This window comes from Adiantum capillus-veneris, chromosome 26 (assembly GCF_014529385.1).
Source record: "Adiantum capillus-veneris isolate H3 chromosome 26, ASM1452938v2, whole genome shotgun sequence".
NCBI classification, from domain to species: Eukaryota; Viridiplantae; Streptophyta; class Polypodiopsida; order Polypodiales; family Pteridaceae; genus Adiantum; species Adiantum capillus-veneris.
In genome coordinates, this window is record NC_140956.1 from 41,398,078 (window position 1) to 41,424,878 (window position 26,801).

Below are 26,801 nucleotides of genomic sequence, written 5' to 3' on the forward strand. Positions count from 1 at the left end.
GCATACATCAAGAGTGGCCAGTATTTGTTGCCATCCAAAAGGCTCAAACATCTCTTCTAGACAAGGCTCTAGTAGGTATGCCTCGTCTTGTGTTGACCTATTGTGAATGCAATCCTCTTTTTTTAAACTACCACCTTCAGAAGCTTCACCTGTCCAATTGTGAGCTTTGTTTTGTGGCCAAGCCAGTATTTCTCCTTCTTGGTCAGTTGTGGAGTTTAGTACTTCTCTTGGGGCTCGTTCCACATCTCTATAGCTATGGTCCGTGATACTGATCTTCATAGTGATATCCTTGTTTCTTAGGTAGATGTAGTCGTAACCCCAATCTTGTATCATTTGAGCTGATGCATAAATGGTTTGCCCAATATGATATCAAAATTGCTGCTCTCATCGAAATTCATAATGGCGAACGTGTGTTCATATGCAATTCCGCAAGAGATTACTACAATTTGCTCCAAAATACCAATAGGTCTCTCCAGATACCCATTTGCTAATTGGAGTTTCATTCTAGTTTTCCAGAGAGCAGTTTTTCCCCATTTTTCCCACATTGCTTTAGTGGCTATGGCTATTCCAGCTCCACTATCCAATATTGCTATCGACTTCACATCTTTGTACTCCACGGGCAGGGTAGTATTTCCTTCTTCTCCTTCACAATAATCTCCTACCTTGTTCACTCGCACTGGCTCATGTTTAGCTTGTTTTGAGATTTGGGTATTCAGTGTTTTTGAAGAAGCATTTGGTGGCAGAATCACCAGCCCTATTTTCTCCAAAAAAAATCCAACCACTATCCAAAGATGAGGTCTTATATGCAGAAACTCTGATAGAGTTAGCGTACAATGGATAGGGGATGACATCAGCTCATGAAGAGTTTTGGTATCCACCATCTTAGGATTAGCCTTCCATTGAGATGGTACTTTCTTTACCTATGATCTGGTTTCATGGTTGCTAATAAATGAAGGTAAATTCTTCAATGATTGAGGCTTGTTGTCTTCCGATATCTCGATACATGCATCACCATGCAGTGATCGAATATCATTTGGGTAGAGCTCATGCTCGAGGTGGATCTCCGTGATCGGTGCTGACTGAAGCGTTACGCTTCCATCTTTTCTGTTTCTGAAATATTCCCAAAAATCATGTGGCCATTGTTCTTCCACCTTAGGAGTGGGCAGAGGTGCTTGCTATTCGCCGCTATCCTTGTATCCAAGGGTGTTTCCTTTATAGAATATGTTCAGTCTCCATATCCAATTCCACGTTCCTTTAACTCTTGAATTTTTTACGGATTAACAGCTCAATTTTTGGAGCAGTTGGAACTGGTGGTTCCATAAGCGATTAAGCGGCTTGGATGAGCTCCTTGCACATCTTTAACCTCTCTTTTTCATACCATGGGTGAGGGTATGTTATCCACCTATCCTCCTGGGTTTGGTTAGGCTTTAACCTAGCATCGTAAGCTTTTACGATCACGTCCAAGGGTTCAAAGACCTTGTCCACCAAGATAGATCCTCCCGACAATATTGCTGATGGCTTTGCTACAACGCCGTCTCTTTTCATCCTCAACTCTTCCTCTATTTGCAGTAATTTGGCTTCCAAAGTCATTTTTTCTTTCTCTCTTTTGGCTTTTATCTTGTTTTGTTTTGCCTTCCAGGATTTCTTAGGGGTTCTGACAGACAAATTTTCTATCTATGTTTGGCTGGTTGGGGTGTTCCTTGCAGCCTCATGTGCTTGGTCTCTCATTACCGCATTTATTGGAATGGTTGGTTATGTCTCTGATCCACTTGATCTTGGCACAATGCCAATTTTGTTCATGGTTGCTTTCCCTTTGTTATCAGGGTTTTTTGGACAATGTGGAATGAGATGGTCATTTGTACACCCTTCACAGAACCCAAAAAGTTTGATTCGTTCTCCTTTGTGTGGACAAATCCTTGCCCATTGATCACCGCCACATTTATAGCATGGTGGAGAAGCTTGTGGAGCCCCCATCGATTGTCCTGTTCTAGGAGGATATCCCCTAGGTTTGTAGTTCCGGTTTTCCATGAACATAAGCATATTTTCACCTACCAAGTAATGGCTTTTTGTTGGTTGTGCTATGTATGAGGGCTCTTGCATCTCTTCACGAACCATCCATGGAGTTTGTCCATCCAAAGCATATGCATTCCCATCAAACCCCCTCTCATAGGTATTGTCTAAATCTTCTTGGTATGAAACCACCTAGACCATACTCTAATCAGAAGGTGCTTCTATAGGTTGAGAAATCCTTACCATGGTCCTGTTTTCTTGGGGTAAAGGAGGTTGATACCCCGACACAGGTTGAGGTTTTTCTTGCCCTTGGATAGCGTTATTTGGCCCAACTTGGTATCTTCGAGGGGGTGGAAACTTCTACCCTCCATGTGACCCATATTGTCTCTTTCTAACATAGTTTCTATCATAGAAACATTCGTGGGTTTCATGGTTTATCCATTTTTGTTCATTAGCACACCACTTCAGTACAGGTGATACATTTACTCCTGAACTCTGTTGAAGGTTGCACCACTAAGTTGGGTGATCTTCTCCACAAGTGTCACATTTTTGGGTGGGCGGTTGTCATGTGTTTGGGTTCATCCTGTTTCCTTGATTCATCCTTCTCATAACTTCCTCGATCATTTGATCAACATCTGGCATAGTTGGGTTTTGCCCACCCAGTTTCATTGTGGACTCACTAGTGGTTGAAGAGGTCCTACTCATCCCTTGGTTTGTGTCTTCTATCACCTCTCCATATTCCTTGCAATTGTCTACCATACACAACGCCTCTTTCCTGACTTGCTCAAAAGTAACACATGCCTTTAAGTACAAGTCTTTTTGAGAGTATCATTTCGCAATCCTTACATGAAAAGGACTGACAGTCTCTCATCTTGAGGTAGTTCTCTAGTAGGGCATCTTTCTATGTATTGTTTAAAACAAAACAAGGCTTCCTTCACCTTTTCCTTCTCCTTTTCTCTAAATGCATAGATCTGGGAGACAGTATTATGCTTAATTCCTCTTTTTGAGAATTCCTCAGTGAATTCTTAGAGAAGTTTCTCAATACTTGCAAATTCCAGGTTGTTTAAAGGTTGAAACCAGGTCAAAGAAGTCCCTTCTAAAGTCAACCCAAAACCTTCATATTGAGCATGGAAATCAATTACCTCTTCCGTCCTCAACACTTGTTTGAAGATCAAAACATGGGTATATGGATCTCTCAATCCACTATACTTTTTGGGTACACATTTTTCCACTTGAGATGGTTGCATGCGTCTGGACTCCGCAACCATCCTAATCACCTTTGGTCCTCTTGGTGTGGTCTCTCTAGATTCATAATCTCCCCTTGGCACCATAATTGGTATCCTATCCAGTGGTATCCTATCCGCTATACGTTCATCAAGTCGATCTCATGTAATAGTCAGAGGGATTTTAGTGGTGTAAGTTACGTCAGGTGCCGCACTGCCCCTCTATGTGTTCATAGAAGACCTAGATCCTGTTGATCCCATAGGCCTTGTGTTCAAAAATCATTCATGTCCAAAAGAATCTTCCACTCTGGTTCTCACTGGGCTTACATACCCAGTTTCTGGTCTCGTGTGAGTAGTCATGGTTTTCACTTTTTCTATATTTACATAGTATTGGTGGAGTGCTCCCCCAAAATATGTATATCGTTCTTACTCCTTACGATCCATAGGAGAGTATTATCAGCCATAATTGTCCATTGTGACCACCTGAATACTTCTCCCCTTGGTGTAAGTGAAAACGTATACTTTTTTGCATTTAGTCAGCTCCTTGATGCGGGGTTCATCACATCTATAATAGAGTGTTTGTTATCCATTATTGAATTTATATAGCCCCATGTAAGTGTTGTCTATATTAAGCCGCTCTGTCTCATTGGTGCATCTGAGCATTGTGTTTTTCTTATCCATTTTGGGTGGGGTCATATGCTAGCTCTTCATCTATCTTGTCCTTGGTGCCAGTCATCCTCCATTTGTCCACAATAAAGGGGTTGTGAATCACTAAGTACATAATTCCATCTCTGTTGAAATACCTATCCCCGTCATAATCCGCATCTACAAGGTCTTTGAACTCACTTGGCTTATGTTCCAACTTAACACCGTAGTGGTCCATTCCATCCTTATAGATTTTGGCCTTAAGCACATTTTCAAATTGAAACTTCAAGTACAATAATTTTACGTCAGATGCAGGTTGAAAAGGACCCACCCCCATGGAATTTTTTTCTTGAGGATTCAACTTATTGGAGTCCTCAGTCATTAGGCTGTATGATCTTTTTGATGAGGTGTCAGAAACGCTTTCCTCTACAATAGGTTATGAAGGATGCAGTGGTCTTTGATTCACGCTACCTTCAGTTGAGTGATTGCTCGCTTGGTCTATGATGCTAGAATACCTATTTTGGTACAATCTTCTTGATCACAAATTCATGAAGAATTGGTATTGCAAAATCCAAACCGGGTTACCTCATTAGCTCGCATGAATTCCCCGTTTTGATCTTACTTGTTGGGTAGTATTATTTAGTACCTGCAATCTGTCAAAAAATGCTTAATAGCTGTGAGTTTACAGTCATTATGTTAGTTCTAGCTTTCAATTGACGAAAGTTTAATGAGGTTTTTCAATAGTACACAATTTTACTCACAACATCAAAAATCAGGTCCAATTTCAATTTTGAAAAAACCATTAGGTTCGTGTGGGCTACCTCTCTCTGAGGTAAAATTCTGCTTTTATTTTGACTCAGAGGAACATGGATCAGGATCCATGTTGGGAAGTCAAAGTGGCTTTTCTTGGTACCATCAGATTCAGCATGCTTAGTAGATACTATGGCATCAATTTTTTTTGGAAATGGACCTCTGGATTGGAAATTAAGTCAATTCTGACACTTTGCCAGAGTTCTTGACAAGTTTGGGCTTTTGGTCTGGTTTTCCTATCCAAATTCAATTTTGAAAGAGTCACTAGACTCCCTATGATGTCATCTAGCTATGGTGCAAATTTTGTATCAAATTTTGTCAGAGGAACATGGATCGTGATCCATGTACCTCAGTGCCAGATTGTATTGAAACTTGACACATAGTTAGTCCTTGGTCTATTGATGCTTGCCATATATTTTTGGATTTGAACAACTTTTTCCGAGTCAAAAGCAAGATTTTGAGTCTGCTTTGAGATTTTTTACAAACAACTTCTTTTCTGATATTTTGATCAGGTTTTTTTCACTTTTTGGCTATGGATCCTTTTGGAAAATTTGTTCCCTTAGTAATCATGAGTGCACTGGTCAAATTTCCTCTACAATTGTCTACCAGGTACATGGATCGCGATCCATGTTTGACAGCATCTGGTCATGATTTTTTGTCCTGTTGGTTCCCTGCTTCTAGTTGATCCCAATTCTCAACCCTTTTTGAATTTGGACAAATAAAAGTTCAATTTTTCCAAATTTTCTTAATTTTCAAGGTTTTTCTCTAATTAATCCAATTTCTTGATTTAAATGATCTTTTAGCACTCTATTTCTAACCAAACTCAAGGTTCTGATGCCTGAGAGTCTGTTCTAAGCAAAGGAACCAATTTCTGCTCATTTTGCGAGAAAGGTACATGGATCACGATTCATGTTGGACAGGTAAACTGGAAACATTCTGCATAGTCTATCTCTAGCAAGCTTGTATATCCCCTTTTTGCAAGTTTTGTTGGGTTTGGTTCAGCTTTGAGGCTTTGACCATCAATTTTTCAACTTTTCAAAATTATGGTCTTTGGCACCAAAATAAGGTTTTGGACAATTTTTTTCCCTGATCCTTTTGGCCCATATTGATAGTGGAAATTGTTATTTAACCTACTCCTATAAACTAAAATAGATGCACAAACATAAATGAATTTAACAGTACAGAAACGACAATGAAGTGTGTGGTGAAACAGTCCTTTCCAAGCATGGGAAAACCAAAGAACAAAATACTCTCTTGTACTTCACTCACAAATTTCTTTTCTCATAAGGAGTAGAACTAGCTAGTCTCTACCAGTCTCTACCTAAGGATCGACTTCCCTCGATAGTGGTGCCAATGTTAGCGGGTCGCCACGACGGACGTCTGTAGCATAGATTTTTGGTACTAACATAATGTCAATATGCAAGGTAGTGACTCGGGATGGCACACGGAGACTTAATGAGAGTTTCAATATCACCAAAGTGAACTCATGGGGCTATTCATACTACAAGAAAAGCAAATCAATCACTAGTCAAAAAATCAGTATATATCCGATCTCATTGCTCTAGGTTATCACGCATTTTCAACATCCAAACGAATTCGGAATGCAACAAAACTTAAGGAGAGGTATCACAACACCCAAGGGTACAATACTACCAAGTTTTGTAGTGATTTGGGAAGGTACATAAATCACAATCCATCACAAAAAATGTGCAAAAAACTGAAATAGACCTATAGAGGAAGGTCCCCCCAAGCATAGAAACACTTATCCAAGGTCAAAACATCAAAAAACAACCATTTAAGACCTCAAATCAATGCATTTAGCTCACAAGCAAGACTTCACGAACCACAGCAGAATCAAGAATGATTACACTTAGATTGTAGAGCAATAGACAAGGAACACAATGTGCTATTCGAAAATGAATTCTGATTACTAGACAAGGAGAAAAGTGGATTACAGATTGTAGTAGCAAGAGGCTCTCACAATAAACGTCCAATAATCCTCTTAGCTAATGATAATGTTTTTGTCCAAAACTAAGGGTTTTGACTTAAGAGCTAAGGGGACCTTCCCGCGGCCATTCAGCCACTTACAAGGGGTGTAGACTCAGAGAGGCTAAGAGGGCATGACAAAATATATTAAATTACGAATCCTCATTAGCTGAATTACACCGCTTCTTTCGAAAAAAATGAGCGAGTATTACAAGGTTTGGTGTACCTCTGTGTTTTACGTGTTAGTTCGTTGTGTCCATCAGACAACACACCACATGAGTTCTCACTAGAAGTGCTCTCAACAGATGATGTTGAGAACCCTAATTCCATTTCCACACTGCTTTATATACCTAGGATTAAAATTTGTAATATTCGAGCACCCAAGGCCTCTAGGGCTCCACATTTACGATATCTACTAGACTTAGGCACACTAATTGACATATTCTTTATAGCTTGGAACTCTTATTGAGGTTGTAACACATCATAACTATTACCATGGTTTGAAATAAATTGTGAAATTACAATGCACAACCATATTGGAAAAATGTGTGACTCCAATCTTTACTTAATGTCTACTTTTAATGAATGGTTAGAAGAGACAACATTATTTTTAAGAACAACCTTGAAAAATATCATGTAAGAAAAAATAGTACTCTTTATTGATTTGTCAAAAGATTCATGAGATACAATGGGGATGGTGTGCCCCTTCTCATTGACTTGCAAAGTGATGTCTCTACCCTTGTGCTGAAATGCCACCAAGCTCTATGGAAACTTGATGGAAGTAGCCATAAAACTAAACCATGGTACTCCAAGCAACGCATCCTCATTCTTGAGTGGAGATATGAGAAAATCCTCTTTGTCCACATGCCCTTGTACATGAAGCCTTAGCTTTCCAATCAAAGGTGTGACTGGAGTCGCTGGGCCTTCAAAGGGTCCTTCACCATCATATGTTTGGTCCATGTCATGAGCATGTATCCCTAGTTTTAATGTCAATCCCATATATGTGTGTGTATATATATATATATATATATATATATATATATATATATATATATATATATATATATATATATATATATATATATATATATATATATATATAGTTGTGTCTGGTAACAGAATCAAAGAGGATGAGTGCATCATATTCTCTCACTTTTCTCCATGTGTAACAGACTATGGCTAATAATATTGATTTGTGAGGTCCCCACCCCGCCGTATCAAACGGCGGATCTAATGGTGAACCTGGTGGCCACTAGATCTATAGCGAAAGCAAACAAAGTGGTTCAGGATTCAGCTAGCGGACGATCTCTCATCACAAAGTGAGTCGAGCTCGATCCTACTAGCAGTGAAATCTAACTCCACCTCGCAGGGGAAGCGTACTTAAACCTTCTAGCGATCCTAAGACCCACTTTCCAAGAGGAGAGAATCCTCGAGTGCCTTTTTTCCCATGTTTCAGAGGCACGTACACTTGAGACTTCACCACTCTAGGGGCAATGAGTATTACTAGTATCAATTTAAACACTATGGGGACAGAGAGTTCCCGACCAATCGGGACCACCCTTCTCATAGGCATTGGCAACCTGAGCCAAGCCCCCACTTTCCACCCCCACACTCACACTTCCTTGTGTGTCCTAATTACTACCACAATGATTGTTCAACATAAACATTCCTTGATTAATTTCGAATCACATTGTTCGTTAAGACAGCCCTTCAATCAGTATTGCAAAGCGGCACCAAGACAGTATGCTAGTAAAAATTCTACTCAAACTTATTCATTAAAATTCCAATGTTCTGGAGGTACAACATCCCCCCCTCCAGCGAGAGTTTACTCCTCCCGTTGACGCCTAGTTGCCCATACAACTAGGTATGTCCACCGCATAGAAAGCACGACATGGACATTCCCACCGCTTAACCAACAGACGTGGGTTCCCACCGCTTAACCAGTAGTCGTGGGTATCCACCGCTTAACCAGCAGTCGTGGATTCAAGAGCCCTTAACCAAGAACTCTGCCCCCTGTGATCAGGAGGGGGTTCATGACTAATTCAACATTGGAAATATAATGAACATGCCAAGCTAAATTTTCCCTAGCAAACATTCTTTCCTATTGCAACAGTATATCCGACAATCATTTTTTTTCCTACTTTAGACTTTAATATACAACTGAATTCAATTGCCGAGGTTTCCGTCGGATTTCTCCAACATGATTGGGGATATGTTCATTCCTAGAGAAACGTATGCAATGTTAAATTAAACAACTTGAATAAAACTGTGATCTACCTCTTCCATTTCTTCGTCATTGGCTCGAGAGATGGCCGGTGCTTGTTCGACCATGGGAGCTTTTCCTTTTCCATTTGTATCGCTCGTTCCCGCCTCGTGGTCGTGGACACCACCGAAGCGAGTTCTCTTAACCGGGGCCATTTTACTTACTACTTTAAATGATAAACTTGAAAAAAAGAGCTAAAGTCCGAGAGCATCATAACAACCAAATGGCATATTAGAATTATTAAAGAATCCTCCTTAGGCAAGAGATTAGATTTTTCCTTCGAGACCTAGCAATTTTATGGGTAATTCCTTACTTACCCTTTGGGAAATGACTCCAAGGTTAATTACTTGGCTTAGATGATTAAGATTCAGAATTTTACTAATTGATTCACGAAAGAGATGAAGTAAGCAAGCTCATTCATTTTCCTAGAGCAATATGAAGATGCAGGATTGTCGCAGGCATGTGTGACATAAAATTCTCTTCTTAATGGCCTAATGACGGATTAATTTTCAGCCTTAATCACATTTTAATGTGAGAGAAGATTGAGTTTAATTTGATTACAACACTATTGAGTGGTAAAAGAATGAATTTCATCAAATCTACACTATTCCTGGCTGACAATTTATTAACTATGCTGCCTAGAGAGAGAATATTTCCTAATCATGCATTAATCCTTGGTTAAGGATGATGAATGGCTGCATAATTTAGCTAATTGAATGATGATTATGTAATGGAGTATAGCTATGGAGATTTAGAAAGCAGCTATAGGGAATTATAGCCAGGATTAAGCATAGTAGCTAAGGAATTTGGAGAATAAAGATGAGAATTAAGAAGAGCAGTAATTAAACCATGATTACCGTGATTAGGGGCTGAGAATCCTCTTATTTTTCTGATCCAATGAATCCTCAAGATGAGAATTTCGGCAGCACCTTCCCTCCTTGCTTCTCCTTCAAAAACTGTGTGTACCGGCAGCACCTCCCCAAGGTGTGTGTGTGTGTGTGTGTGTGTGTGTGTGTGTGTGTGTGTGTGTGTGTGTGTGTGTGTGTGTGTGTGTGCGCTGGGTGTGTGTGTGAGCATATGTGTGTGTGTGTGTGTGCATGACTTTAAATAGGCCTCCTCAAGCTGAAAATTGATTTGTGCTGCTATAAGCATCTGAGTGACTACTCAGTCCTTGCATGGCAAGTCTAGTTGCCTACCCACCAAGTGTCCTGTTGGTTTAGTTAACTGGTTCTCACACTTAGTTGCAAGCTTGGAAACTTCCCAAAGACTCCCACAAGGCAAGAGGGCGCCCCCTAGCTGCTAAAGCTGGTCTGGAGTGGCCTGGAACCTGTTCCCACACAGCCCCGGGTCCCCGGTGCCTCCCCGGACAATTTTATGAAAAACTGGTTTTAGGCTAAAACGGGTCATACGAGTCGGATTTTGATGCCGAAAATTGCTATAGCAAGCTCTAACTAAGGTGTACTGGCCCGATTACCTGACATACTTAGCAGCCCCCCCGGGGTTCGAAAATGCATTTTTTTCAAATTCGGGGTACGGGTGCAGATTTTCGAGACGGTCAAAACTAGACTGGTCGGGTGACCAAAAACTTACTATATTTGGAAAATTTTCACAAAAATTATTTTATTTCACATTTCAAAGCTTTATAACATTCTAAACATCATGACACTGACAGAATTCGGAAAACTGCTAAAAATAGTAACTTTTTCTATTTTGATCATTACGTGGTACACGGTGCTCTTTTTGATCGGGGTCAGAGACCTTACATGATTGTAGTAGAATTAAAGTGATAGTAGTGAGCATTTCCTCAAGAGAATTCTTAATGAAAATAGGGAGAGTACTTGATTGAAGGTAGAAAAACAAATATTTTACCTAGTAACCTTGGCATGAACAATACTTGCAAAAGGCCACATTGAATTGTTGCCCACATTGAATTGTTGGCTATCCATTTTTAAAAATCTGCCCGACAATGGTGGGATTGTCTACAAGGTTATGGTGAAGCTCCAAATACATGAAAAACCGTCTAAGAGTTTTCATAATGAAGCAGCTTCTTGCAAGCGATGCCAAAGACAAAGTTCTTACCGAATGACGAATCTTGAAGCTATCTCCCAACGAGTCTATTCACAAGTATATGGACAAGTTTTGGGATTTACATCTCAAAGCTACGGTCTACCAAAAGATAGACCTTGGAGAACAAAAACAATAGTTTTGTGGTGGGATACCTAAAGACATGACTGAGTATGTCAACTCTCAAAGGCCTAGGACCATCATTGAAGTCATCCACCATACTATGGTTGCTTCACATGTTAATTTCCAACAAGGGTCTAGGAGGAATTCTAAGCCCATGGAAACTAGAGATCAAAATGAGCTTAGAGGGGAGAGTGCTCAAAAATCTTCCGAAGGCAACTCTAGCAACAACAACAACAAAACTAAGGGGAAAGGATTCTACAAAGGTAAGAATAAACTCTCTCTTGAAGAGTTAGAGAATTTTTGCAAAGACAAAAAATGTTTCAAGTGCGGGGAGCAAGGACATGGCTATCGGACATGCCCCAAAAGAAATGCACACAATGAGCCACCTAGGGATTCTACGATTGAAGCTCCAAAAGAAGATACTCATTGCAAAGGATCATCCCTTACCTATGCTTGGGAAAGGGTAAGAAAACATGATGCCTTTATCATTTTCAACCCTAGCTCTACTCACAACTTCATAGCAATAGAGTTGGCCACTAAGTTAGGCATACAAGCTTTTGAGATGGGAGACACTCTGACTACCAATGGGGATTTCAAGGGACAACACGCCTTCGTTACTCCCTTGATTGGGAAATTGAGGCTTCATCTCCAAATCTACGTCGACAAAGAGGAATTTTCCATCTCCCCTCTCCAACATGAGGATGTTATCTTAGGGGCACCATGGTTAAACCACATGGCTGCCAATATGTAGCTCCCTGAAAAGAGGATTTATTTAAACTACATGGAAAAGAACATGTACATAGATGCTAATGAGTTGGGTTGTACTATATCCCTTGTAAATATGCTTGCTTTTGATAAGTCAATGAAAAGATCAGTTTTCGTGTACATGATTTTTGTTAAAGAGTCCATAAATGATCCTAATGTTTTACTAAATCAAAGTAGTAGGAATCAAATATAATTAGAGGTCTAATTTCCTAAATAGATTCCAAAATGTTTTTATCGGTGACATCCCTAGAGAGTTACCTCCAAAACGCGGGGATGATGACCATATAATAGAGTGTCTACCTGGGAGCTCACTGCCCAATAATCCTCCCTATCAAGTTTCACAAGCTCAACAAGAGGATATCATGAGGATATCATGAGGCAAGTACATGAACTGGTTGAGAAAGGATGGTAAGGCCTAGCTCCTCTCCTTTTTGTTCACCAGTCCTTCAAGTACAAAAGAAAGATGGTACCTATCATATGTGTGTTGACTATAGGGCACTAAATAGGATCACTATCAAAAATAGATTTCCCATGCCATGCGTGGAAGATCTTTTTGATAAGTTACAAGGTTCTATCTACTTTAGTAGGATTGACCTTAAAAGTGGATATCATCAAATAAGGATAGTCAATGAAGATATTGTAAATGTTTCTTTTTGCACAATGTTTGGTCTTTATTATGAATATCTTGTCATGCCTTTTGTCCTGACAAATGCTCTGGCCGCATTCAACCATTTAATGGAGAAAATTTTTAGGCCCTACCACAAGTTTACTGGAGTATTTTTGATGATATCATCATCTAATCCAATTCTCTTGAGGAGCATAAGTAACACCTCCATGTAATCTTTCAAGAGAATAAACTTTTCATTAATCAAAAGAAGAGTGAATTTTTCTTGCAAGAGATTCAATACCTAGGCCATATTATCTCTCAAAATGGCATCCATTTGCTTACTCTCATAAAAAGAGAACTAGTCTTATAAGAAAAAAACATTGTTTATCTAAAAGGCATTCACATTTGCTTACTCTAATGTAGCATTGTAAGCATTGACAAGGTTCATACTATCCTTAAGTTGTGCTCCTTGCATTATCTAGCATCTTTAAAAGGATAAGTTTTGAAATTAATAAGATATCGTCAGATAATCTTACCATGTCTTAGTACCTTGTCTATATCAAAGGATGGATTTGGGTTGGAGCACCTCTTCTTGATCTTCGATCTCCAGCGGGTCCTCAATTATTGGTTCACTTGGTGGCTCTCCTTTGTAAGGCTTAAGTAGGCTCACATGAAAATCATTGTGTATGAGCCAATGAGTGGGAAACTTTAGTTGATAAGCCATCTCATTGATTGGTTTAAGGATTTGAAAAGGACCATAGTATCTTTTTGCTAGCTTAGCATAATACTTTTGGTGGCCCGTAGGATTTTTTCTTGTAGTTTGCCTTAGACGAGCCTTGGGAAATTTAAGAAAGACCCAATCATTTTCCTTAAAGGTTAAGGCTCTTTGGTGCTTATGAGCAGCAGCAGCCTTTTGTCTTTGTTGTGAGATGAATATAGCCTCTTTAATATTTCAAAAAAAATCTTGCAAATCTCGCTATACTCATCTGCAGCAAAGATCTTTCCATGAACTTTAAGTATCAAGGGACTTTTAGATCTTCCCTCTATGACCTCAATAGATGTCTTTCCAGAGGCAGTTTGTACAGTGTCATTGTATGCATACTCTACAAGGGGTAGGTACTTCTCCCATTGTCAACATTAATCTACTTCCGTAACATAGTTTTTAGTAGATCTAGAATGTGAAGGTTTTCTATTTCACTTTGGCCATCCGTTTTTGGGTAATAGACCTAGATTCTCAAAGAGACCCTTATAGAAATTACTGGTCATTCTAGGATCTCTGTCTAACACTATGGATGTTGGAAAGCCATGGTACTTGAAAATATGAGATATGAAGAGAGTTGCCATTTTATATGCCTTAATAGTCTTTTTGACAGATATAAAATGTGCTTGTTTGCTAAACTTGTAGATTATTGTCCATATTCCTGTATTCCCATGGATATACTTGGGCAATCCAAAGATGAAATCCATGGATATACTCTCCCATGGTGAATTAGGAATTGGCAATAGCTGGAGCATTCCAGGTTGCTTTCCTCTATCATACTTTGTCTTTTGACACACTACAAATTTTAAAACATACTCTTGTATGTCTACTTTCATAGTGGGCCAATAGAAGTAGGTCTCTACTCCCCTAAGAGTAGGTTGAATCCCGCTATGCCCTGCATAAGGAGGAGCATGATATTTGTACATTACTTTCTCATCATCATGAAGTGAGTTAGTAACACATATCCTATTTCCATAGAGCTTAGATAACCATCCTGCAAGGTGAATGGTTCCTCTTGCCTCCCTCTTTGAACTTCTTGAGCTTGTAGGACCTTTTCAAAGCAGCATAGGACTTCCGATGTCCTCTCCTCTCAAACTCATTAGGAGATAATCCACTGCTTTCATCAAAAGAGGAGGAAGATGATGAAGATGGAGTAGAGGGTGACCTCTTTCTCTCCCTTTTCTTCTTTGTATTCCTCTCTTCCTTCTTGGAACTACAAGGGGAAGGACTATATAATGAACTTTTCCTCTTGGGAGGAATTGGAGATCATCTTGGGACCATCATCTTCATGGAGCCACATCTTTTGAAGGGTTTGGAGATTCACTTATTTCTCTTTTGTATGATTTCTCCTCTTCTCTCATTGGAGAGAGAAGAGGAGATTCACTTATTTCTCTTTCGTATGATTTCTCCTCTTCTCTCACTAGAGAGAGTCTTCTTTTGGGAGTCTCAACAAGAGGCATCCTAAGCTCTCTCTCCTCTTGGGGAATTTGGAGAATCCCATGCGTACGAAGTTGTTGGGCAACTTTGGCTTGTAAAGCGGGGCTACCCATGGCTTGTTGCAACCTAGTGACAAGAAAGTTCACAAGCACAGGGGCATCATTAGTAGCACCTTCATGTGCAAATCAAAGTTTTCAATTTTCATTATGTTTTCTTTATTATTGTCTCCCATGCTAACTAAATTTATGTATATGCTACTTTGTTCTTTGGAAACCTCAAAACTTTAGTTGCTACTTCTTAACTTTTGAAAATTAGCACTCAAGCAGCCATACCCATGCTTTAGAGACCATTAATTGCAATGAGTAGTGGAGAGGGTCTATCAGTGCTTGGTTGATATAGTTCCTATTGAGCTTGATAGTAGCTCAATAGTGGTTAAGCCAAAGGAAAACCCCAAAAGACTCCATTATTAAGTCTATAGTTCTCAACGGTGTACCTCAAGCTGTGTTCATTTCAACAGGGATAAGAAATCCATGTCCCACTTACTCTTTTGCAATGAACAACTCCAACCTTTCATGGACAATTTAAGGACATTTCTTCTTAAGCAAGAAAAGAGGAGCCAATTTCTTTGATACCAATGTAATAGAAAATTGCTAATACCATTGATTGTAGTGGAATTAAAGTGACAATAGTGAGCATTTCCTCAGGAGAATTCTTAATGAACATAGGGAGAGTACTTGATTGAAGGTAGCAAAATAAACATTTTACCTATTTAGCTTGGCATGGACAATACTTGCAAAAGAGAGAGAGAATTAGGGAAATTGACAACAATTGAGGACTAGATTTACTTGGACAATACTTGCAAAAGAGAGAGAGAATTAGAGAAATTGATAACACTTGAGGACTGGATTTACTTGGATCCGGTCCCCCCTCCAATAGACTTTTGTATTATAGATTCTCCCATAAAGAGAGACTTGGTACAATAAATTCTTTGTGTTCCTTGAGACCTTGTTGATGCTATGAAGATGGTAAGCTTCATGCACCAATATTATGCCCATAATTAACTTCCAATAACATGAACTTATCCCCGGACTCAATCCGGGGTTAGCTAACATGTTAGGGTTAGCTAACATGCAATGAGGGAAGGGAAGAGAAGAAGATGTATTCCTACGAGAAAATAAGTACTCTCCTCACATATCATTACTCTTAGAGCATAGCATATCATAGTAAGGGATATGATGAAGATGATCAACATTGCTTTGAACCTCGACTCTTGACAGGATTTGCATTCCATAGCCAAGAGGTGTTGGTGTAGGCTCTCTACTTCTCAATCTTGGAAAAGCAGATGGAGTTCTTACTCAGCACATGAGATAATGTGTGAGTGTGTGTGAGAGTGTGTGTGAGAGTGCCCAAAAGTGAGAGATTTTCGTTGCCTTGGTCAACCCTCTCTCTCTCCTAGCACTAGCTTGCACCCTACTGGCACATGCAAAGGCCTAGTCAATCACAGGCTTTGGTCATAACTAGCAATAGAGGTAGCATTTGGACAGTGTCCTTATTTTCCCCTTTGAGAGAGAGGGAGAGAGCTTAATTAATTATTTAATTGGATCCAAATTCTCATTGGACCTTCCTAAAGGCCATCCAATAGGATTTAGGCACACTATTATGGGCAACATGGCTAGGGACTTGACATGTGTCCTTTATGCCTTTTGTGTCTTGGGCATGCCTTGAGTGTGTGTGAGTGTGTTCTCTCTCATCCCCTACCTTTAGGGCTTACCCCCTCCTATGTAGGGCTCATGTTTGAGGTGAACACCTCAAGCACCTTGGTCATCAAGCACCTCAATAAACTTGGTCATCAAGCACATCAAGCACCTTAGTCATTAAGCACCTCAAGCACCTTAGTCACCTCAAACACATTCCTAGCTTGCCTAAGGAAGTTTAGAACTAACCTTTGGAGGTTTTTAATGAAGCTAACCCTAAGGTCTTTTAAGCTCCATTATCTGCTCATTGCTCTTTGGTAGACCATCTCTTTTTTGGGCCCTCAATGAGATGTAGCCTTCTCTCCCTTTGGTCCCGTGCTGAGATAGGTCTAAAAGCACATATGTATATTCTAACTCTTGTTCCCATTTATTTTACCACATTAAATGATCAGTTAAATATGAGAAAATCAATTGGAATAGGTACATATTAGATTTTATGACACCATGCATAGCATAAGGGACTTCTAGGTGAAAGATTACCCTCTTCTTGAACAAATACCATTGCAGTTCTAGGGGCTCCTTCTTTGCATTGTTTGAGGGCACATGTGGTAAGAATGACCTTTTGCACTGCATTTAAAACATTTATTATTCTTACAATAGCACTCTATGTCTTCAAGAGACAATTGATTCTTACCTTGATAGCCAAATTTATCTTTCGGCTTCCCAGTTTTGGTAGGAACATTTTGATTTGAATGTGTTCCTTTCTCTTTCACTTTGTCTTGGTCATGAGAGGTTCTTTCCCTTTGATTTTATTTGGCTTAATCGACCTTGGATTTGTTTGGTTCAGTATCTTTTCATGCTCTATGTTTGGATATCTTCCACTTTTCTTGTCTTTTATGAAGTCCGTTGCATTCACTTTCATCAAGAATTTAGTCTCAATTTCCAATGGATGTTTTGTAGTTTTCTTTCTTAAATTATGGTCTCATTTTTTGGGTATCTTTGTTGGCATCTTCGGTGTTGGTTTGGAAACTCAAAAAATATTTCTTCCCCTCCTCTGAGTAGAAGCTTGGCTCTTACCTGCTCCTTCTTAGAGTCTGATCCCTTTGTTGTAATTGGTTCTTCTTCCCACTCGTCCGTAGAATCATAATAGTGATCAGAGAAGACCTGTTGCTCCTCGATCATCTCAATAGATACCATTTGGATGGGGACTATATCATAGCCCTCTTTGTCACAAAAATGTGTAGGTGTAGGATTCATTAATACGTACATCCATGGTGACCAAGATTTGAGTCCATTAAAAGGGTTGAAAAAAATGTTCAAGGAGTGGTTCTGGTATGTAATCTGCATTATTTACATCTGTATCCAAAACAAAGTCTTTCTTTGGTAGGCTTATCGATTGAGAAGCACCACACATCCAAATTGGAGTGTTTTTATGTACCCATGATGGTAGTTCAGTTTTTGCACAAGTTTTCAAGTCCAATTCCTGTATTGGTGTCCTCAAGAAATCCTTGTAAGAATGGTCCTTCAAGTTCACTCAAGTGAGTGCCCCTACTTGTTTTAGGTAGAGATAGTCGTTGCCCCAATCTTGGACCAATTGTGTTTGTCTCATGAAAGGTCTTCCTAACATGATTTTATAATTGAGTTCCTTTCCAAAGTCTACAATGGAAAAAATGTGCTAGTAGTCAATCACGCAGGAGGTGACTATCACATTCTCTAGTAGTCCCATTGGCTTCTCTATGTGTCCATATGCCAATTGTAGTTTCATTCTTGTCTGCCTAATTGTTGGCTTTTCCCAAGCTTCCCAAATATTTTTGGTTGCTATGGATATGCCTGCTCCATTGTCTAAAATAGCCATAGTTGTTACATCATTGTATTGTACTGGAATGGTCATGTTTCCTTCATTCCCTTCACAATAGTCCCCTGCCTTATTCATAGGTATTGACTTGACAAATCTAGTCTGTGTCCCTTCTTTTTGCAATTTTTCCAGGTTCATCTGAGATACTCCTTTCAATCCCATCATTCCCATGGTAGTTTGTATATCTCCCCATAGGTGTGGTCTCAGTTTGCATCCCCCAGAGTGATTGTGCATTGAATTGGTATCGCCATAATGGATTGTAAATTAGCCACATCAAAGTCCGTCTTGGCCTTTCTAGTTTTATTGTTTTGTAGATCATGGATTTCTCTTCATTCTCACCTAAGTAAGACGGTAGTGTTCACAAGGTTTTGGTATTTCGTAAAGTGTGACTGTTTTGATCCCCAATCTCCATACAAAAATTGTTCTCCTAGTTTCATGGGTGATCTGTCAAACCGAACTTCTTTTATTGGTGTTGATTTCAGAGTCAAGCTCCCATCTTCTCCTTCCCTAACTCGTTTCCATAGATAGTTTGGCCAATCTTCTTCAACTATCAGCACCCCGCCCCATACTTCTTCACTATCAAGAACTTGCAGTTTAGGTTGTTGTACTTCCTTTTTTGGAGCTTTTTCTCCTAGGACTTTGGTCTCATCTTCTTTTGGTTCTCCTATATCTTCTTGCTGAAGATTTTGTTTTTCCATCAAGGCTTGTGTGATTTGCAACAGGTTTTTGTAATCTTCTAACTTAGTTGCTTTCATTTTAGGCATTGGATAGTTTTTTCATTGGTCTTCCAACGTTTTCCCGACTTTTAGTCGAGCTTGAAAAGCTTGAAAAGTTGCACTGGTTGGTATGTAGATTTTGTCAACCAGAACAAATCCAGTCTATTTGGTTCGAGTTACGTAAATTTTGTTGAAGGAGTCTGTATTTTTTCTTCAGTCTCCTTCAGTTGATTTACTTTTGTTGTTTTTGTCTCTTGAGTTTGTATCTTTTGCGTCTTTCTTTCCTGGAGTTTTTGGAGGAATTGCTGGATTTATCTGATCCATTTGCGTTTTTCAGTTTTTTTGCTTGGTTTGTACTCTATTCATCATTTGAACTATGTTTAAAGCATTTTTCCCTTTGTTTGTTGGATTCCTAGGATAGTCCTCAGGAAAGTGTCCACCCTTGCATCCACACGCTCCACAATATGCCTATATAGGTCTCACATTTTTATCTGGTTTTGGAAAGTCATTTTTCCAATGGTCATCCGCTCCACAGCTGTGACAATTTGCACTTTGTGGTTTGGGAATTGGCTACCGTGGTCTTGCTCCCTAGTTTGCAATAAAAGAAAGAGGTGTTGTATCAGTGGGTGCTTGGCACATTGGCTTGATAGGGTTTGGAGTAGGTTGGTTATACCATGCTTCTTCTATCCCCATTGTTACTGAACTAGTCTTAGGATATGGAGTAACGAGTACTAATTCATGTTCCTCATACACCCTGTACTTGATCAGTATAGGTCTATTCCCTAGAAGTGGAGTTTTCTCACCTTATACTCGTTGAGGTCGCTCCACATTCATGGGTGATCTTTGCATGGGTGCCGTATTGGGTGGGTATCTATATATGGGTTGCCCCTACGGCCTCATTGTTGGCACATACTGAACATTTCCATCACATATTGGCTTGTAATAGCCCTCATTTGTCTCATGATTTGTCTATTTCCCTTCAATGGAGCACCATTTTAATTTCCTTTGTTGTCCCATAGTTTGTCCCTAATTTTGTCCCTACACATGGCCTTGTATTGGCATTCTTTGCATGTTGTTCATCATATTGTTCATGTGTTTAAGCATGTCCTCTATTGCATTGGCAGGAGCTGTATCTATTGATCCTACTTGTGCTAGCACAGTGGATGTGTTTTGATCGCTTTGAGTATCTTTAGCTTTGCTTTCGTCATTGAAGATCTCACAATTATTATTCAAGTCAATCGCATCTAAACTGCATGTTTCCCAAGTCATGTGTTTTTCGCTATACAAAATAACATGCAAATCTTTGTTTAATAGCTCCTCTAGAAATAGTGAGACTAGTCTTTCCTCGGTTGGAATCTCCAACTCCACGCATCTCTTAATGTACTACCTCATTCAAGTCACACTATCACTGGCAGTTTCTCGTTGTTTTTGTTTGAAACTATAGATTTGAGCCACATTACTATCCATAATGCCCATTTTAGAACAAGTAACAACAAATCTCATGGCCAAAGTTGGCAAGTCGGTGATCGATCCAGGAGGTATGGTCTGGAACCAAGTCAAGGCTTTACCCTCCAAGGTCATCCCAAATCCCTCAAGCAGTGTATGGAAATCAATTATGTGCTCAACTCTCAAAACCTATCTAAAGCTGGCCAAATGGTTATATAGGTCCCATATCCCACTATATTTTTTAACCCACTTTTGAAAATCTGTTGGTCTGACTCTACGATTGTGTTCAGCACCATTTGAGCGAGTGTCTCTCCCATTAATCCCTCAAACCAGCTATTTGGTAAGTGTGACTCATTTGGACCTCTTCTCGTCCTCATGTCACTCATTTTTCCCCTATTATAGGTGGTTTTTTCCTTTCTTTCTTTGTTGGTATCATTGAGGTGGCTACTCCTTTGCTGTGCCATATCCCACTATATTTTTTAACCCACTTTTGAAAATCTGTTGGTCTGACTCTACGATTGTGTTCAGCACCATTTGAGCGAGTGTCTCTCCCATTAATCCCTCAAACCAGCTATTTGGTAAGTGTGACTCATTTGGACCTCTTCTCGTCCTCATGTCACTCATTTTTCCCCTATTATAGGTGGTTTTTTCCTTTCTTTCTTTGTTGGTATCATTGAGGTGGCTACTCCTTTGCTGTGCTTCCTCATTGATTAGCCATGCTCTCATAAGATCTAGCATTTGGATCCACATCTTGATCAATTTCTTGTTAGGTTTCCATGATCACTTCATGCATTGAGTGTCCCTAGTACTTGGTTTGTTCAAACTTCTTCGAATTCATCGTGACAAAATTATTGTTGTAACAATCCCTAAGGAGATGAGCGAGAAGTTCTGCTAGTCCCTTTCCTTGATTTTGAAAATGTACATAATTTTCTAGGGCGTTCAAATATAGCATGGGTAGTCCATACCAAATCCTTAATATTGTTTTCTTCCCAGCAGTAAACTAAAAAGAAGACATATCTGAGCTTGAATCGGAGTAAGTGTCTGTCACTTCTTTCGCAATAGTTTCTAATGGTTTCCCTTGGTTTACAGTCTCTTCCATGGACGCTCTGCTCCTATTCTCTCCTAAGTCAATCGAGTTTCCCAAAAATCTACCATATCTTAGATTCATATATGGATTTACAAACTTAATTGAGCTGATACATATATACACACACACACACACACACACACATACACAAAAGATGAAGACACTATTAGACTGCATTAAATGCAGTCCTTGAACCACCATTTAGAAATTAAATGGCCCCTCAAATTTGATGACATATTCCACTGCACATACATTCAGAACCATCATATATTAAATGCACGTCTTCAATTATGATTTTCATTATTCTTTGAGCTGTCACAAGATCTTATGCAACTGTCTTTTCGTCTACCTACCAATCTTTCACTTTCATTAACCTTCACATCTTTCATTAACTTTCACCAGTTTCATTAACCTTCACTTTATCTTTAACTTTCATTAACCTTCACCACCTTCACTTAATCCACCACAGTTTTCTCGCATCTCCACCCTGTAATTTGTTGCTTGAGAGAATATGTCCAACATGAAAGTAACAATAACTTGGAAGGTTGGTGGTCAGATAGTCAACCGTGATATTCAGTTGAAGGGAAACTCATTGTTGCTTAGTGCTTACTATTTGCAGAGTTTGCTGCCTCCATCTTGCCATTTTCAGTCACTATCTGCTCTTATTGAAAGTGATTGTGGCCTAACAAAAGTCTTGCTGCAACCACAGTGGGATATAGAAGTTCATCAGCATTTCTTAATAGATGGTTCTTTTTCGAGCTTGTTTGAGATGCTTCATTCAGACACATTTATACAGGTATATGACAATGAGAAAGGAAATGACAAAGAGATATCTGAAGATGTTTTAAGCATTGTGCATCTTGAAAGTAGTGGTGACGATATAGGACAGCTCAAAACTCAGTCAATCGTCATTTGGATTCAACAAAATCCAGGGGCAAAAAAGTTAAATGATCTATTAACATTATGTGGAGCTCCTTTGCAAGTTTCTGAACTTCCACAACATTATGATGAAAATTTGTGTTTTGAGTTACCTGCGACTCAGGATAAAACAAAACGAATGACAGGGATGGAACAACGCTTTGATGGTCACTTGTGGACTCGCCCATCTGTGACAACCATGGCAATAGCATGCACAATTCGTCTAAGCCACTGTTTGGGATTCATGCAGTGTAATTATTCAACGTGTCCTCATCATATTAAGGAACAAGAATTCAATAGTAGAGATTTTCATGGATATTTGGACAGACAGGTGAAAAAGGACTACCTTGCAATGGAAGAGAATACAACAATAACTTATCATTATTGTCAGAAGGTTGTTACTTGTGTTGCTGCTTGTCCCTGCAAAATCTATTATGTTTTGCCTAGAGATGGTACAATGTCGCGACTGGCAATACATGTTGGTAAACATTGTCATAATGTTAAGGCAGGAACCTCTAGGGCTACTATTTCAAGAGTGCGGAAACTGGTAGGTGCAGTACTAAAAATAGAAAAGGGTGGCCCAAGAAAAATTCAAATGTTGGTGGCTCAACAACTTGTTCTTCACTCCTTGATTGGTGAGGAAGCTGAAGCTACATCCGATGTACAATTCAATGATTTTTTGGAAGAAATGATGCCACTGGTTCAAACCAAAGGGTAAGAAAACTCAATTTGGTTCTTTGAATTTGTTAATTTTTTAACTATTATAAATTTAACCTTCTTGTGATGCATCGTGTAGGTTTTCTTCAATTGTTTCAAAGGAGAGAAAGAGTCAAGGTGTTGTTATTGGGGATGGATATGATAATATTTTATTGCTTCAAAAAAAGTGCATGTTTCCTTTTTTTCATGGGAGTAAATTCCCCGGACAGGGTGAAGAGGATGACAAGTGCTTCCTATTTAAAATGTCCACTAAAGGACCAGGTTCTGGGATTGATCTAGTAAATCGGATGAAAAGAACTGAAACTGGTGACTTGAGAAATGTGTGGGTACATTTTGATTTTACCCATAGAATAGATGGATGGGCAACAATGTCGTGCTCAGTTTATGATCCAAGGTAATCTTTAAGTATTTAAATATCTCGTATTTTTTTATCATTAAATAAAAGAAGATGTGTGAAAATGTTTATGTTGAATATCTTGCAGCATACGATCACTACAAATAATTGCTATATGTGAAACTAAAGAGGAGGATGCAAAGACTCAAGTTATTTTTTGGGAGAGCCTTAATTCAACAATGGAAAAGTACGGACATGGTGCAGCTGACTTTGCAGGTTTTATGTCTGATGAAGCTGGTGCAAATTGGAATGCTATTCGAACAGTCTTCAATGGCGGGCCAGATAATATCATGGAGGGACGTGAACGATCATGCCTATTTCATTGGGAGCAGAGTCTCCACAAATATGCTAAAAAGTGGATACCTCACCATCTAACAAATCAACACAACTGGAGAGATTGTAAGACCATTGTGCTTGCATCTCAAAAGGCACTTTCAATTCAAAAGTGGTGGAGACAACATCTATCTACAGAGAGCATCACAAGAGTGAGCAGATGGTTTAAATGGTGGGAGCAACGAATTTCACACTGGGGAGGAATTGGAACAGATGTAAGTACCTTTATGACAATCTATATTTTTAGAAAAAATTCTTTTCATACATGAAATTTATAAATTTTAATTCATGTTTTTTTGCATTTCATAGGGTGGTCTAAGTTCGTGGGAGCGGGCACAAATTCCCAATGTTAATTTATCAGAAAGTGTACATGCCAGTTGGTTAGCAGGTGAAGGTGGAAAGGGAAAAATATCCTTGTATGATGCATGTGTAACAGATGTTATAAACTCATATATTCAATGTGCAAAGCGTTTGGGATATACTACTGGGCGTTATATAGAAACGGGTCCCACAATGAAGACCTTGCTTTCTCGAGTTGAATCTCAGCAAACTCCAACTCCAACCAACGTGGCCCATCTATTACACGAGGCTGTTGTAGGGACTCCCATGTATGCGCAGCCAATTTTGCATGGAGACAAAGAAACAGTACAACGCAAAAAGAGGGGCAGAACAGGAACAAGTAGCTCCCATCGGCCGGAATATGTCATGGAATCTAAGCAACGAAACCATCGCGGTCGACCAAAAAAAATCAAGTTTGATACCCAAGGACCAGGTATTTCTAACATTCCGCTGCAAATTAGTGACAGTGATGATGATATTGGATCTCAAAAAGAAACAACCACACCTTTGTCATCTAAAACAAACAATGTGTTTGAGAGTGATGTGCCACGCACTCAGTGGGCCCTCAGGAGAATGCCCATTCAAAGTCAAAGAAAATGTTTTGGAACAGTAGGGAGAAAAAATTGTGACAATATCTTGCATAGTCGCTCAATTGGTCTTGTTGCTCCATGTATATGGTCCGAAAGAATGTTCAAGGGTAAAACAATCGAGCAATGGTTATGGTTTTGTAATCATGATATTTTGCATACCCAATCAATCAAAAGACAAGTCAAAGATTTACCTCCTGCTCCAAATGTTTGGCCAGTAGCAAGAGGGACAGATATCTCCACACAGGAACTTGCCGCGCTGCATCAGAGTGGATTTCGGACAGATAATTCAATGGTAAATCCACAACCTCTTGCTGGCGACTGCAAAGAAGGTGGTGGCAGCTCGAGGAAGAAAAAGTGGAGGCATGGAATCTCTAAAGAGGCCATGAAGAAATTGGAAGTATGTAATAGTATGACAATTATATTTTTGGATGAAGTGAAAAGGTCTCAAGAGCATGTAATTTTCCGAGTTCTCACTGAAAATAGTTATGAGATTATATAAAACAGAGTCCAGCATGCACGTGTCCGGATTTTCAGAAGCAAGAGAATACCAACAAATCCTTTTTGGCATGCAAACATATGTACTATGTGTACACAAAAGTGCTCGGACTTGAACCTAAGGAGCACATGATTATTCATCAGCCAACCCTCTCACCAATGGACATCGCTTTTATTCTTGGACAACCAAGGATGATTTCTCCCTCCATTTAATTACAACTGGTTTGGTATGCTTCTTTCACTCAACTAGAATATTGATCTATGATATGAAAGTGTTTTTCTGTATTTATTTTGGTTTATTATACTTGTGATTATTTATCTTGAAAAAACATTGTTTATGCAACAAAAGATTTCAAATTTCAAGCAAAAGATATGAAGCATCTTGCAAGCTATTTGGGAGCAAATTACTTGCCTTTTAGAGTGACCATTACATTTATGGCGACTATCCTTTTTTGTACTCTAATTTTGATCTTATTCTGTGGTAGTTTTGCGAATGTACTTACATCCTCAAACTTATGTTGTTTCAAAAAGCAATTGCTTGGGAAAAATAGTATTGTCTCTATCTGGCATTATTTTTTACTTCATCACATTTATATATGCTGTGGATTATATTTAACTCTGAAATTAGTGTTGTCTCTATTCTGCATGATTTTTTACTTTATCGCATGTTTATATGCTGTGGATTATTTGACTCTGATCACATGCGTTGCGAGCATATTTGACTCTAATGGCATGAGTTGTGAAATGGTGATTTTATTTGTTTACATTTTTTCCGTCGTTATGCCCTCTCGGTCTCTCTCTCTCTCTCTCTCTCTCTCTCTCTCTCTCTCTCTCTCTCTCTCTCTCTCTCTCTCTCTCTCTCTCTCTCTCTCTCTCTCTCTCTCTGCGTAGTGATATACAACTCTATGATTTTACTTTCTCTCTCTAGAAGAGAAGTCACTCTCTCTCTCTCTCTCAAGGATTTATGATCTCTTCTTCCAATGGTAACTCGCATAAATACTATCTCTCTAGAATTTATACTTTCTCTCTCCGTCAACCACACATATATGGAGTCTTATGACGATTGAAAATTACATTAAATAGATACTTTATGCTATGACACATATTTGGTTAAAAAAACTCTAAAGATTGCTAAAATTATCAAAAAAACTTGAAATGAAAAACTCGCAAATGTTAAATCCCCATCTTGACCCTGAGAAGAGTACTGCAAGAAGGTTGAATCACTGTCTGGAAAAGTGTCCCTCCAATGCATTGCTTGTCAAAGAAAGATGTCCTAAGCACTCTAAAAGGTGTCACTTAGTGGAATTCAACCACATGGGCATGTGTGTTACTTGTACTTGTTGACGGATAGTGAGTTGGAGACTTCCCAGTCTCATCAAATTTTGGTAGTTGCCCATTGGCACACGAGGAAGAGGTAGAGGACGTGGAGTTACAGCTTGACCCAGAAGAAGAGTGGCTATAGGTATTGAAAGGAGACGTTTGATGCAGGCTTAACTCTTGCTTCTCTTGCAAATGCAGCACTTG

General features: G+C 39.2%; 2 protein-coding genes across 2 annotated transcripts in view; both read left to right on the forward strand.

The window, feature by feature from the left end:
- LOC147423321 (uncharacterized) overlaps positions 1 to 26,801 on the forward strand; it is a 224,154-nt gene that overhangs the window by 168,822 nt on the left and 28,531 nt on the right. The window lies entirely within an intron of this gene.
- LOC147423324 (uncharacterized) lies at positions 19,219 to 25,739 on the forward strand. The gene is made up of 4 exons (XM_086501410.1): positions 19,219 to 23,123; positions 23,206 to 23,520; positions 23,609 to 24,068; positions 24,163 to 25,739. The coding sequence occupies exons 1-4, from the start codon at positions 22,003 to 22,005 to the stop codon at positions 25,279 to 25,281; spliced, it is 3,015 nt and encodes a 1,004-aa protein (XP_086357536.1). The 5' UTR covers positions 19,219 to 22,002; the 3' UTR covers positions 25,282 to 25,739.

Excerpts from the sequence above, each read along its gene's own strand:
- LOC147423324 (XM_086501410.1), top strand. The coding sequence starts at position 22,003 with ATGTCCAACATGAAAGTAACAATAACTTGGAAGGTTGGTGGTCAGATA. Across the intron at positions 23,124-23,205 it reads CCACTGGTTCAAACCAAAGG|GTTTTCTTCAATTGTTTCAA; the intron begins GTAAGAAAACTC and ends TGCATCGTGTAG. Across the intron at positions 24,069-24,162 it reads GGGGAGGAATTGGAACAGAT|GGTGGTCTAAGTTCGTGGGA; the intron begins GTAAGTACCTTT and ends TGCATTTCATAG.